The sequence below is a fragment of the Chiloscyllium plagiosum genome, unplaced genomic scaffold (assembly GCF_037043375.1).
Source record: "Chiloscyllium plagiosum isolate Xiang-an unplaced genomic scaffold, Cpla_swu_hap1 HiC_scaffold_20, whole genome shotgun sequence".
NCBI lineage: Eukaryota > Metazoa > Chordata > Chondrichthyes > Orectolobiformes > Hemiscylliidae > Chiloscyllium > Chiloscyllium plagiosum.
In genome coordinates, this window is record NW_028270158.1 from 65937940 (window position 1) to 65953461 (window position 15522).

Sequence of the window (15522 nt, forward strand, 5' to 3'; positions counted from 1 at the left end):
GTGGTGGAGGTATACTACAGACCTCCCAACAGCCAGCAGGAGATAGAGGAGAAATATTAGACAGATTTGGAAAGATGCCAAAACAGCTGGATTGTTACTGTGGGTGATTTTAACTTCCCTGCATTGACTGGGACTCGCTTCACTATAGGGATGGAGCAGAGTTTGTAAGGGCCATTCAAGAGGGTAACCAGGTTATACTGGACCTGGTTTTTGGAAATGAGCCTGGTCAGGTGAATGAAGTTTCACTGGGAAAGCATTTTGGGAGTAGTGACCATAATACTATGTTTTAAGATACTCATGGATAGCGATAACAGCAGTTCTCAGGTGAAGATATTCACCGGGGGAAGGAGAACTACAGCAACAATAGGCAGAAACTGGAGAATGTTGATTGGAGGTGGCTGTTTGATGGTAAATTCACATGGGACATGTGGGAGTACTTCAAACGACAGTTAAGAGTTCAGGAGTGGCATGTTCCTGCGAGAATGAAGGATAGCTATGGCCAGGGAGGTGATGGCCTTATCAAATAGAAAAAGGAAGCATACTTAGGTCTAAGAGTATGGGCACTAACTATGTCCTTGACGTATATAAGGAAAATAGGAAAGAACTTAACCAAGGAATTGGAAGGACCAGAATGGGTGCTGAAAAGTCATTAGCAAACAGGATTAAAGAGAATCCCATGGATTTTTATACATAAAAAACAAGAGGGTAGCCAGGGAAAGGGTTGGTCCAATCAAGGAGAAAGAAGGGAATCTATGTGAAGCCAGAAGAGCTAGATGAGACCTGAAATGAATACTTTGTGTCGGTATTCACCAAAGAAGGAATTGATTAATTATAATCTCGGAAGGGAGTGGCAAATTTCTAAACCAAATTGCTATTAAAAAGGAAGAGGTATTGTGCGTCTTAAAAAGTATTAAGGTAGATAAGTTCCCAGATCCTGATGGGATCTATCCCAGAACATTGAGGAAGGCAAGGGAACAAATTGCTAGAACATTGACAGACATCTTTGTCTCTTCTTTGGCCACAGGTGAGGTCCTAGAGGACTGGAGAATAGCCCACGTTGTCCCATTGTTTAAGACGGGTAACAGGGATAATCCAGGAAATTACAGGTTTATGAGCCTCATGTCAGTAGTAGGAAAATTATTGGAAAAGAACCTCAGGAACAAAATCTATACACATGTAGAAGCAAATGGACCTATTAGCAAGGGACAGCATGGTTTTGTGCGGGGGAGGTCGTGCCTCACTAACTTGATTTTGAGGTTTTTGAGGGGGCAATGAATATGATTGATGTTGTTTATATGGACTTCAGTAAAACATTTGACAAGGTCCCTAATGGCAGACTAGTACAAAAGGTGAAGTCACAAGGTATCAGGGTTGAGCTGGCAAGATGGATACAGAATTGGCTTTGTCATTGGAAGGGCTTATGCCCAAAACGTCGATTCTCCTGCTCCTCGGATGCTGCCTGGCCTGCTGTGTTTTTCCAGCACCACATTTTTTAACTCTGTTCTGCAGCATCTGCAGTCCTCACTTTCTCTTAGTCATTGGAGACAAATGGCGGCAGAGGGTCGTGACAAGTGGTGTTCCACAGAGGCCAGTTTTGGGAACTCTGCTGTATGTATAAATCATTTGGAGGAGAACATGGCTGGTGTATTTAGTGAGTTTGCAGACAATACAAAGATTGGTGGAGTTGTGGATAGTGAGGAGGAATTTCAGAGGATAGATCAGTTGGCGGCATGGGCAGAAAACTGGCAGATAGAGTTTAATCCAGATAAACATGAGGTTTTGGAAGGTAAAGTACAGCTGGAAACAAAACAGTGAATGGCAGAAATTTTAGGAGTATTAATATGCAGAGGGATCTGGGTGTGCAGGTCACAGATCACTGAAGCTGGCAGCACAGGGAGATAAGGGAGTATAAAAGGCTTGTGGCATGCTTGCCCTCATTGGAAGGGGCATTGAGTATAAGGATAGACAAGTTATGCTGCGGCTTTATAGAACTTCAGTTAAGCCACACTTAAGGTAGGTAACCACACTTAAGGTAGGTAAGTTCCCAGATCCTCCATACTACCAGGAGGATGTGGATGCTTTAGAGTAGGTTCAGAAAGGTTTAACCAGAATGTGGCCTGGTATGGGGGATTTTCCTCTGACAAAGAGTTGGACAGATTGGATTTGTTTTCAATGGAACGCAGGAGGTTGAGGAAGTTTAAAAGATTTTAAATGGCATGGCTAGAGTATGAGGTTTTTTTTCCTCAGGTTGAAGGGTCAATTTCTAGTGGGGGGGGGGGGGGGGAGAGAGAGAAGGTGCGGGTAAAAGAGCTTTCTAAAAAAAGAGAGATGTAAGAGACCTGTTTTTCACACAAAAGGTGGTGAGTGCTTGGAACATGCTGCCAGAGGCGGCGGTGGAAGCAGACACTACAGCAGCATTCAAGAAACACCTGGACGAATACATGAATAGGAAGGGAATGAAGGAATATGGCTCCTGTAATGAAGACAAAATGTATCGCCGCAGGTTTGGAGGGCCGAAGGGCCTGTTTCTGTGCTGTATTGTCCTCTCTAATGCATGATTTAGAAAGTGGCAAATTCTTTCACTCTCAATTTGCTAGATATTGTATATGGGGTGAGTTACCAAAGCAATCTAGCATTTGAAATATCTTTGCCCACACATCTGGCTTAAATATCTACTATGTTGTGGCAATGAACCACTGGCTCAAATATTGTTCTACTGGTCAAGGATCACAAGTTAACCTATCCAACCCATTAGATAATGGGAATTTAATATAAAAAAAAAACCTGAAGCAAAGCTAACCTTCCAAATTCACTTCAACGCAGTAGCTCAAATCAAAAATTATTTTAAAGTATATTTGCTTTCTTTCCCTAAGACCAAGCACCCTACCAGATCATTCTTCTTTTCTTCTCCCCCAAACAATTTAGTACAGAAAAATTGTTACTCAATCATTACATTGTGTTGAAGAAATATTTCCACCTTAATCATGTCCACCCTGTTCTAATGTTATGGTTCTGTCAGGATACACACTGACTTAACTGCAAGAACTGCAAGTTTTGTAAAGTAAATCAATGAAAGGTAGATCCAAGTAATACATGATAAACTATGTTGCCAAATGACTTTTTAGAGCACTGAATACAGTCAGTAAAGTAAATATTTCACATATTTACATTTCCCTCAGAGGTGGGTTTTGCTGAAGTATAATTGAGAGTATGTAAATCTTTTAGTATCCAGATTAATTGTGAACAACATCCAATTATACAACTACAGGTTTTGTACTCTCACCTCCTGGGTTATGTCTGGAGAAAGCATTTTGAACCACATAATACAGCAACAATACATTGGCAATGGGAGCAAATTAAAAGCCAAATCCCCAAAAGACAAGTACTTGAGAGATACAGTAGATATATGGAACTACATTTTTGTTGTTTTTATTGACATATTAAAAATGACTTCATTTACATTTCCTTATACCATACTGAAATCAGCATAAACATTGTGATTATTTTTCCAACACTCTTCTCACTGAAATTCTAAGAAAGATAATTCAAATATAGAGAAAACATGTTCTAACTTTTTATAAAAAAAGAGCACTAGCTAAGACATTAAATATTATTTAACAGCTCTTCTGAAAAAAATTACTACAAGAAGTAATGTGATGCAAATACAAAGGCCATATTCTTGTCACCCACATACAACTTCACATTTCAACAAGCAGTCTGAACTCTAGGTCAGAGTGTTGTGCATTTCTTCAGCTCAATATCAAGTCTATCGGTGACAGGGTACCGGTGACACTTCGGCATTTCTCCTCTTAAAACCATTTGGCACCTTCAAATTGAAGGCAAAACACATGCATTTTGACCATGCCTTGCAATTTTTCTTTGCATTCACAATCTACCAATGGTGCTGAAAACATCACCTTCAACAAAACAATTTGCTCCTGCCTTTACCAACACAAAGAAATGCCGCAGTCAAGCAAAGCAGCATTTTCAAAAATAAAAAGTTGCAGATATAATCTTTAAATAGCTGCTTTGAACTCAACATTTTGCTGCGCCCGAGCGACAGCAGGTTTTGCACGGTTGTTCTCAGTGACTTCCAGTGAGGAGGGGCTAGGCGATGCAGAAACCCAATAATGATTGAGGGCAGCAACTTATAATGGCAATGAGCCAAACTGGAGAAAGGCGAGAAAGGGATGAAGTCAGGGTAACGGTATGTGAGGAGTGGGGTTGTGGGTTGAGGCGTTGGGGTAGTGCAGGGGAAGGGGTATGAGGGGACTTGGAGACGGAGAGGGTTTGAGGGGTTGGAGTGAGGAGGTGGGGGAATTGGGGACGTGGGAATTAGGGGATTGGGGATCAAGGGGTCGGGGAAATCAAGGGGTGGGAGATCGGGGGGTGAGGGAAATCGAGGGGTGGGGGATCAGGGGGGTGAGGGAAATCAAGGGGTGGGGGATCAGGGAGGCGTGTGAGGGATATCAAGGGGTGAGGGGGAGGGGATCAGGGTGAGGGGGTGGGTGGAGGGAGAGGGGATCAGGGTGAGGGGGGTGGGTGGAGGGGGAGGGGATCAGGGTGGGTGAAGGTGAGGGGGTGGAGGGGGGAGGAGGGGGGAGGAGGGGATCGGGGGAGGTGAGGGGATCGGGGGGGGTGAGGGGATCGGGGGGGGGGTGAGGGGATCGGGGGGGGGGTGAGGGGATCGGGGGGGGTGAGGGGATCGGGGGGGGGTGAGGGGATCGGGGGGGGGTGAGGGGATCGGGGGGGGTGAGGGGATCGGGGGGGGGTGAGGGGATCGGGGGGGTGAGGGGAGGGGTGAGGGGATCGGGGGGGTGAGGGGAGGGGTGAGGGGATCGGGGGGGTGAGGGGATCGGGGGGGGTGAGGGGATCGGGGGAGGTGAGGGGATCGGGGGGGGTGAGGGGATCGGGGGGGTGAGGGGATCGGGGGGGGTGAGGGGATCGGGGGGGGTGAGGGGATCGGGGGGGGGTGAGGGGATCGGGGGGGGGTGAGGGGATCGGGGGGTGAGGGGATCGGGGGGGGTGAGGGGATCGGGGGGGGGTGAGGGGATCGGGGGGGGTGAGGGGACGGGTGAGGGGATTGGGTGAGGGGTGAGGAGATCGGAGGGGGGTGAGGGGAATCAGGGGATCGGGGGGTTTGGGGGGTTTGGAGGGGGGTGTGATCAGGAGATATATGACAGTGGGGCGTGAGAGGACAGAGACAACGGGACGGGCTCTTACCTCCTGGTACTGCCTGTCTTCAGGCTGGAACTCGCTGCTGACCGTCTCCAGTTGGATGTTGAGATGGGGGAGACGGTGCAGGAGGGTCACCCACCAGGGAGGAGAATAATTCACCGCAGCCATCGGGCCACAGCCGAGTGTCGGCGATTCGGGGGCCCAGCCCGACCCTCACTCCATCCCCGGCTTCGCCCGAAGTCTTCTCCGCGGTGGAGAGCTGGTCCGGTTCGGGCCAGGGGTATCTGTGTACCCGCACTGACCACCCTCCCGAGCACAACTCCACAGCAAATTCCCGGGGCTCCGGAAGCCGCCTCGACCGACAACACAAAACAATAAAATCCAAAGATCAGCTGCCCGCCGCCACTTTCGGCTCATAGATCCCAGGCTTCAGTCCTCCCCTGCTGTCAATCAGGGAAAACCACACCCTCCCTGCCAATCAGGAGACTGCTCCGCCCCTCGCCTGCCAATCAGGAGACCGCCCCGCCCCTCCCCTGCCAATCGGGAGACTGCCCCGCCCCTCCCCTGCCAATCGGGAGGCTGCCCCGCCCCTCCCCTGCCAATCAGGAGGCTGCCCCGCCCCTCCCCTGCCAATCAGGAGGCTGCCCCGCCCCTCCCCTGCCAATCAGGAGGCTGCCCCGCCCCTCCCCTGCCAATCAGGAGGCTGCCCCGCCCCTCCCCTGCCAATCAGGAGGCTGCCCCGCCACTCCCCTGCCAATCAGGAGACGGTCCCGCCCCTCCCCTGCCAATCAGGAGACGGTCCCGCCCCTCCCCTGCCAATCAGGAGACTGTCCCGCCCATCAGGAGACTGTCCCGCCCCTCCCCGGCCAATCAGGAGACGGTCCCGCCCCTCCCCTGCCAACCAGGAGACTGTCCCGCCCCTCCCCTCCCCTGCCAATCAGGAGATTGCCCCGCCCATATCCTGCCAATCAGTGAAAGCCCCGCCCCTCTATTGCCAATCACGGAAAGCCCCGCCCCTCACCTGCCAATCAGGGACCGTCTCGCCCCTCTCTTATCAATCACAGAGTTATCGCTATGGGTCCAACTCGTTCATGCTGACCAGGAATCCTAACCTAGTCCCATTTGCCAGAACTTGGCCCATATCCGTATAAGCTCTTCCTATTTATATACTCATCCAGATGCCTTTTAAATGACCACCTGATGAAGGAGTGTGCTTCCAATTAAACATGTTGGACTATAACCTGGTGTTGTATGATTTTTAACTTTGTCCACCCCAGTCCAATACCAGCATCTCCAAGCCAATCATAACCTGGTGTTGTGTGATTTTTAACTTTAAATGTTGTAATTGTACCAGCCTCCACCATTTCCTCTGGCAGCTTATTCCAAACAGGCACCACCCTCTGCAGGAAGGTCCCTTTTATATCTTTTCCCTCTCTCACTAAACTAGAGGGCTCACTAAGCCCTTTAGTTCTGGACTTGGCCACCCCTGGGGAAAAGGCCTGGTCTATTTATCCTATCCTTGCCCCTCATTATTTGATAAACCTCTATAAGTTCATCGCTCAGCCTCCAGCAAAAACAGCCCCATCCTATTCAGCCTCTTCCTATAGCTCAACTCCTTCAACCCTGGCAACATCCTTTGAATCTTTTCTGAACCCTTTCAAGTTTCACAAAATTCTTCCAGTAGGAAGGAAACCAGAATTGCATACAATACTCTAAAAGCGGCATGACCAATGTCCTGTACAGTCGCAACATGACCTTACAACTCCAAAATGCAATGCTCTGACCAATAAAGGAAAGCATAGCAAATGTCTTCTTCACTATCCTATCTACCTGTGACTCTACTTTCAAGTACAACGTCATCTATAAAATTCCATGCAAGGACTGCCACAAACACTACGTAGGACAAACAGGAAGAAAGTTAGCCACCAGGATACATGAACACCAGCTAGCCACAAAAAGACACGACCCCCTCTCCCTCATAGCCCTACACACGGATGAAAAAAACCACCATTTTGACTGGGACAAAACATCTATCCTGGGACAGGTTAAGCAAAGACATGCCAGAGAATTCCTAGAGGCCTGGCACTCCAACCACAACGCCATAAACAAGCACATAGATCTAGATGCCATCTATCAACCCCTCAGAAAATGAACAGGAAATGACATCACCACAAACACCAGGAGAAAGATATAAATAGAAAGCAGGAGACAACAGCTTCTCTTCACTTGAAGGTCGCCACTGATGATGTTACCTAGCCAGGTAATGAAACGTCTGGATATCAAACCTACAGCTCAGCGAGCAAACCTACACCCTAAACATTCAAGGAAATATGAACCTGTACTCCAAGGTCTCTTTTGTTCAGCCACGCTCCCCAGGACCTTACAATTAAGTGTATAAGTCGTGCCCTGATTTGTCTTTCCAAAATGCAGCACCTCGCATTTATCTAAATTAAACTCCATCTGCCATTCCTCAGCCCATTGGTCCATTGATCAAGATCCCGTTGTAATCTGAAGTAACCTTCTTCGCTGTCCACTACACCTCCAGTTTTGGTGCCATCTGCAAACTTGCTAACTATATCTCCTCTGTTCACATCCAAATCAGTTACATAAATGACGAAAAGCAGTGGACCCAGCATCAATCCTTGTGGCACACCACTGGTCACAGGCCTCCAGTCTGAAAAGCAACCCTCCACCATCACCCTCAGTCTTCCACCTTCGAGCCAGTTCTGTATCTAAATGGCTCACTCTCCCTGTATTCCATGTGCTGAATGTTTCCAGCATGTTCTATTTTATTATTAATCTATCAACGATTTACAACACTGGAAGAAAAGCAAATGGAAATTGTGGGAGAAAAAATAAACCACTCTGCCTGCCCACTACTTGTTCACAGACCCATAATACCTCAACTTGACCACAACCAGCTCAGAACTAAACATCAAAACAACCTAAACAACTTCCAGACTAAAGGAATACACACCTTAGATGACCTGATAACAGACTTCCTACCTCACAATAGCATTACCGTTCCACCAGCCGGAGGGCATGCCCGGTCTCCTCAGGTACTGAAGCCCCACAAAGCCAACCTAGACTGAGAGGCACCTTACAAGAATACACACTACCCAGGAGACCCATTGAAACCATTTTTAGATTACTTACAGATTAGATTACTTACAGTGTGGAAACAGGCCCTTCGGCCCAACAAGTCCACACCGACCCGCCGAAGCGTAACCCACCCATACCCCTACATTTACCCCTTTACCTAACACTACGGGCAATTTAGCATGGCCAATTCACCTGACTTGCACATCTTTGGAGTGTGGGAGGAAACCGGAGCACCCGGAGGAAACCCACGCAGACACGGGGAGAATGTGCAAACTCCACACAGTCAGTCGCCTGAGGTGGGAATTGAGGAGAAAGTGAGTCTGCAGATGCTGGAGATCAAAGTTGAAACTTTATTGCTGGAACAGCACAGCAGGTCAGGCAGCATCCAGGGAACAGGAGATTCGACGTTTCGGGCACAGGCCCTTCTTCAGGAGGTGGGAATTGAACCCGGGTCTCTGGCGCTGCGAGGCAGCAGTGCTAACCACTGTGCCACCGTGCCGCCCACGGACATTAGCATCTGCTCTAGCAGAGGAACGAAACCTCCTGTTACAATTATTACCTGATTGCTACTACCGGCCAACCGATTGTTTTCCATTGAATATAATTTAATTCATACTGTCTTATAATTAACACTACACTACTGTAACAATATAAAAACCGTCTGTATCTGCAGCTCGGGGAAGATAATCCTTGACTTTACTGTGCAGAGTGTTTGTTCTGTACCAGTCCTGTCAATTTCTCTTCGCCACGATATGTTGAGAAATCAACCAGTATTCAATTTCATAAGATTTTTGTGTGGTCTCTGTTTGTAATTGGACGATTCATCGACAGACACCTACTACACTCGTCATCAAAACTGCTTCATTCCTTGCTGGTATGCCAAATATTTCAACTTGCTACACACTTTCAAAAAAAAAGTTAGAACCTTAGTACCAATTTGCTGCGCTTCCTTTCTTCCTGTCGGTCATCGTGAATTTGTTGCTTTATCCAACTTCCAATAATGTTAAGGTTAGAGTGGTGCTGGAAAAGCACAGCAGGTCAGTCAGCGTCCGAGGAGCAGGAACATCGACATTTCGGACCTTTCCCCCACCAACTCTCCAGCCCTGTATCGTGTTAATATTTACTTGTACCATCCCTGTATTTACTCATTTAGCAGCAGAATGTGAAGGAATTACACGATCAGAAAATACTTTAATATTTTGAATCCATTTCTGAAACACTCTGAAACACTCTGAAACACCAAAATTGAACAACATAGTCCCCGACCACAGCCGCGGGTCAGCCTGAAGTTGGTTTACTTGTAACACCAAGACAGTGAAGAAAAGGAAGCATTTGAGATGAGGAATCATAAAAGGGCGGTCCCGCTCCGACCAATCAGGGAACGCCCCGCCTCCCTCTTGTCAATCAATGGTTTCCCGCCCCTCACTTCACTCAGGGAAAGACCTGCCGATCTGCCAATCAGGGAAATTCCCGCCCCTCCCCAGTCAAACAGAGAGAACCCAATCCTCCCCTGTCAATCAGAGAGTGCCCCGCCCATTTCTGTCGACCAATACCGCTCCGCCTCTTTCCAGGCTACCGACGGAGCCCCGCCCTCTCCCTGTCAATCAGAAAGTTCCCGCCCCACCTTCTGGTAATTAGTGATACTTCTCCCCCACCAAGATGTTGGTGATACCCGCCCCGACCATTCTGTCAATCAGAGAGCTCCGCCCACACTGTCAGGTCGAGTCAGTCATACAGCAGGAAAACAGACCATTCGGTCCATCCAGTCCATGCCAATTATAATGCGAAACTAAACTAGTTTCTGCGCTTGGCATATATCCCTCCAAACCTTTCCTTTTCATGAACTTATCCAAATGACTTTCAACCATTGTAACAGTATTCACATTCACTACGTCTTCAGGAAGTTCATTCTAGACACAAACCACTCCCTGTGTAAAAGAGTTGCCCTTCATATACTTTTTAAATCTTTCTCCTCTCACCTTAAAAATAACACTTCATTTGACGAAGGACTGTGCTTGGAAAGCTTGTGAATTCAAATAAACTTTTTGGACTATAAGCTGGTATGATGTGATTTCTGACTTTTAAATAAGCCCTTTAGTTTTGAACTTCCCTACACTAGGGGGAAAAACCATTGTCATTCACCTTATCTGTGCCTCTCATGATTTTCTAAACCTCAACTGGGTCACTCTTTAACCTCCTGCGCTCCAGCGAAAAAACTCCAAGATTTCCAGTCTACCTCCAACTGTCCTTCCTGGTGACATTCTTCTAAATTTTGTCTGAAACATGTCCAGTTCAATGATATCCTTCCCATAACAGAGTAATCAGGACTGTACATAGATTCCTGAAGAAGGGCTCATGCCCGAAATGTCGATTCTCCTGCTCCTTGGATGTTGCCTGACCTGCTGCGCTTTTCCAGCAACACATTTTCAGCTCTGATCTCCAGCATCTGCAGTCCTCCCTGTACACAGTACTCCAAAATTTCAGGTCCAGTGACTCTTCCTCAGAACTGATGGTAACTAGGAAGATGTCAGTTTATATGCAGAATATAGGGTGGGGGAAGGCGGTAAGAAATAAACAATAGGTGGGGATAGAGCCTAAAGAGAAAGAAGAGCAGTTAAACAAAGGAGTGGATAACTATGAGTATATCTTTTGGATACTGTTGGCAGTGGGTATGGGGTGGGGGGGGGAGCCTCAGTGACCAGGTTTCAGGCACTGAGCCTGGTGCTGTGGCGGCTCAGAAGGGAAGGAGAGAGAATAGAGTGATAATGATAGGAGATTCAATCGTGAAAGGAACAGACAAGAGATTCTGTGTGCGCGAACAAAACTCCTAGATGGTATGTTGCCTCCCGAGTGCCAGGGTCAGGGATGTCTTGGATTGAGTCCATAGGATTCTTAAGGGGGAGAGAGAGCAGCCAGAAGTCGTGGTACACATCAGTACCGATGACATAAGTAGGAAAAACAATGAGGACCTGAAAAGAGAATATAGGGACTTAGGGTGGAAGCTAGAACTAGTAATCTCAGGATTGTTACCAGTGCCATTGAGCTAATGAGGCTAGGAATAGAGAACAAGTGCGGGTGAAGAGGTGGCTGCAGGGCTGGTTTAGGAGGGAGGGCTTCAGATATGTGGATCATTGAGATACCTCCTGAGGAAGGTGGGACCTGTACAAGAAGGACGATCTGCACCCTAACTGGAGGTGCACCAATATCCTGGGCGAGAGGTTTGCTAGAGCATTTAGAGACGGTTTAAACTAGACTGTTAGGGGTTGGGAACCGGAGCTACGGATCAGATAAGGGAGTAGGTAGTGAACAGCCAGATACTGCATGCAGAGAGTTTGTGAGTAGGGATGGGCACTTGATAGGGCAAAGATGCAGTTAGTGTGATGGGTTGAAGTGTGTCTATTTTAATGCAAGAAGTATCATGAATAAGGGTGACAAACTCAGAGCATGAATCAGTACTTGGAACTATGAATCAGTACTTGGAACTGGGAACCCTCCAACCACAAGGGATGAACTCAGATTTCTCCAGTTTCCTCATTTCCCCTCTCCCCACCATGTCTCAGTCAAATCCCTTGAACTCAGCACCACCTTCATAACCTGCAATCTTCTTCCTGACCTCTCCGCCCCCACCCCACTCCGGCCTATCACCCTCACCTTGACCTCCCTCCACCTCTCGCATTTCCAAAGCCCCTCCCCCAAGTCCCTCCTCCCTACCTTTTATTTTAGCCTGCTGGACACACTTTCCTCATTCCTGAAGAAGGGTTTATGCCCAAAACGTCGATTCTCCTGTTCCTTGGATGCTGCCTGACCTGCTGCGCTTTTCCAGCAACACATTTTCAACTATGATGTTGTGGCCATTACAGAGACTTGGAAGTCATAGGGGCAAGAATGATTTGTTGGATGTTCCAGGGTTTAGATGTTTCAAAAGGAATGGGGGGGTGGAGATAAAAGAGGTGGAGGAGTGGCATTGCTGATCAGCTAGCAGAAAGAGAGATCATTGAGGAGGGATTGTCTACTGAGTCAGTATGGGTAGAAGTCAGGAAGGACCTTTTTGGGAGTTTTCTACAGACACCCTCAATACCAATAGAGACACAGAGGATCAGATTGAGAGGAAGGTGCAGAAGTAACAGGGTTGTTGTCATTGGTGACGTTAACTTCTCCAATGTTGATTGAAACATGCTTAATTCAAATAGTTAGGATGGAGCAGTTTTTGACAGGTGTTTCCAGGAAGAGTTCCTGACTCAAAATGTAGATAGGCTGACTAGAGGGGAGGCCATATTAGATTTGGTGCTTGGCAACGTACCATGCCAGGTGTCAGATCTCTTGATGGGAGAGCATTTCATGATAGTGATCACAACTCCCTGACTTTACTATACTCATGGAGAGAGATAGGAACAGATGGTATGGGAAAGTATTTAACTGGGGGAGGGGGGATTACAAAGCTATTTGACAGGAATTGGGATGCATAAATTGGGAACAGATGATCTCAGGGAAATATAAGACAGAAATGTAGAGATTGTTTAGGGAGCAATTGCTGCGAGTTCTAGACAGGTTTGTCCCACTGAGGCAAGGGTGGGATAGTAGTTTGAAAGAACCTTGGGTGACAAGGGATGTCGACTATCTAATCAAGAAGAAGAAAGAATAGTACTTATGTTTGAGGAGATGAAGATCAGATAGGGCTCTTGAGGGTTACAAGACAGCCAGGAAGGAACTGAAGAATGGACTTAGGAGAGCTAGAAGGGGGCATGATTAAGCTTTAGTGGGTAGGATTAAGGAAAACCCAAAGCCATTCTACATTTGATTTGAGGAACAAAAGGATGGCCAGGTAGGGCCAATCAGGGACAGTGGAGGAGCTCGTGCTTGGAGTTGGAGGAGGTAGGGGAGGTCCTGAAAGAAAACTTTGCTTCATTTTGCACTACTGAATGGGACCTTGATGTTTCTGAGGACAGAATGAATCACATTGTTACGCTCGAAAAGGTCAATATTAAGAAGGAGGATGTGCTGAAAGGCTGAAATTCATAAGGATAAATGAATCCCCTGGGCCAGTCGAGATATACCCTAGGTTACTACAGGAAGTGAGAGAAGAGATTGCTGCACCTTTGGTGATGATCTTTGCTTCTTCATTGTATCCACTGGAGTAGCACCAGATGATTGGAGGATGGCAAATGTTACTCCCATGTTCAAGAAAGGGGATAGGGATACTCCTGAGAATTACAGACCAGTCAGTCATATGTCTGTGGTGGGTAAAATATTGGAGAAGATTCTGAGAGACAGGATTTATGAATACTTGGAAAATCATAGTTTGATTAGAAATAGTCAGCCTCAGAAACCTTATTGAATTCTTTGAGGATGTGACAAAACACATTGATGAAGGTAGAGCAGTGGATGTGGTGTACATGGATTTCAGCAAAGTGTTTGATAAGGTTCCCCATGGTAGGCTCATTTAGAAAGTTAAGGAGAGATGGGATACAGGGAATCTGGCTATCCTGATATAGAATTGGCTGCCCCATAGAAGACAGAGGGTTATGGTAGATGGAAAAGTATTCAGCCTGGAGCACAATGACCACTGGTGTTCTGCTCTTTGTGATTTTGCTAAAAGACTTGGATGAGGAAGTGGAAGGTAGGTCAGTAAGTTTGCCAATAACAGGAAGGTTGGTGAAGTTGTGGATAGTGTGGAGGGCTGTTGTAGATTGCAACGGGACATTGACAGGATACACATAAGTGGCAGATGGAATTCAACCTGGAAAAGTGTGAAGTGATCGGTCCATGTCCATACATCCCTCAAAGTTGACACCTAAGTTGTCAAGAAGGCATTTGGTGTGTTGGCTTTCATTAGCAGTGGGTTTGAGTTTAAGAGCTGCGAGGTTTTGCTGCAGCTCTATGGAGTGCTGGTTAGACCACACTTAGGATATTGTGTTCAGTTTTGGTCGCCTCATTATAGAAAAGATGTGGAAGTTTTAGAAAGGGAGCAGAGGAGATTTACCAGGATGCTGCCTGGACTGGAGGGCATGTCTTAAAATTTGAGGGAGCTAGGGCTTTTCTCATTGGAGCAAAGAAGTATGAGTGGTGACTTAATTGTGATGTACAAGACGATGAGAGGCATAGATAGAGTTGATAGCCAAAGACTTTTTCCCAGGACGGAAATAGCTATCATGAGGGGATATAATTTTAAGGTGATTAGAGGAGATGTCAGAGGTTCTTTACACAGAGAGTGGTGGGTGTGTGGAATGCACTGCCAGCAGTAGTAGTAGAGTCAGATACATTAGGGACATTTAAGTGACTCCAGGATAGACACATAGAAGATAGGTTAGTCTGATCTTAGAGGAGGATAAAGGTCAGGACAACATTGAGGGCCGAAAGTCCTGTACTATGCTGCATTGTTCTATGTTCTATTTCAATAACGATCTGGCTAGGAGAAACATGAATGGCTATTAATGGAGACTTCTATTGGCTAACAATAGGTTGTGTGTAATAGCAGACTACGATAACAAGGCCTGGTGTGTCGGGGTTGGGGTAAGAATATGGTAGAATTTAAGCCCTAAACTTGTTGAACTTGATATTTATTGTAGAAGACTACAGGGTCCCCAAGTGGAAGATGAAGTGTTGTTCTTCCAGCCTGTCCTGAGCTTTGCTAGAGCACTACAACAAAGCTGAGACAGAAATGTTGGCCAGACAACAGGTTGGGGTGTTAAAGTGGCAGGCAACTGCAAACTCAGGGCTTTTTGCAAGCAAAATGTAGATGTTCTGTGAAATAGTCACCTAACCTATGCTTCATTTCCCATGTGTAGAGGAGACCACATTGTGAGCAGTGATTGTGTGAAGTGCAAGTAAATGGCTGCTTCACCTGAAAGGTGTATTTGGGCCCTTGGATGTTGAGGAGGGAGGAGGTAAATGGGCATGTGTTACAACTTCTGCAATTACAGGGGAAGGCACTGTTGGACTGTGGGCTAGTATTGGGAGTGAAGGAAGAGTGGACCAGGTTGTCCCAGAGGGAACAGTCCCTGTGGATGGCTGACAAGGGAGGGGAGGGGAATATATTTTTGGTGGTGACATCTCGCTGGAGGTGGAGGTACTCTGCAAGTACAAATTCACCACATAAAATATATGTATGCATGTGGGTCTTTGTCTGTGTGTGTGTGTGTGTGTGTGTGTGTCTGTCTGTCTGTCTGTCTGGGGTGGGGGTTGTGAGTGTGAGAAAGTGTGTGTGTGTGTGTGGACACACACACACACATATATTCCTACACA

At 46.9% G+C, this 15522-nt stretch overlaps 1 protein-coding gene across 3 annotated transcripts in view; it reads right to left on the minus strand.

Annotated features, from left to right (window-relative positions):
• Positions 1-5603, minus strand: part of LOC122560473 (protein tweety homolog 3-like) — a 307798-nt gene extending 302195 nt beyond the window's left edge. For 2 of the 3 annotated variants that reach the window (XM_043711109.2, XM_043711111.2), the window contains exon 1: positions 5224-5603. In XM_043711109.2, coding sequence (XP_043567044.2) covers positions 5224-5346 — 123 coding nt within the window. In that variant the 5' untranslated portion in view covers positions 5347-5603. The remainder of the gene's footprint in view (positions 1-5223) is intronic. The other variant, XM_043711110.2, reaches the window with a different exon arrangement.
• Positions 5604-15522: the final 9919 nt, after the last annotated feature.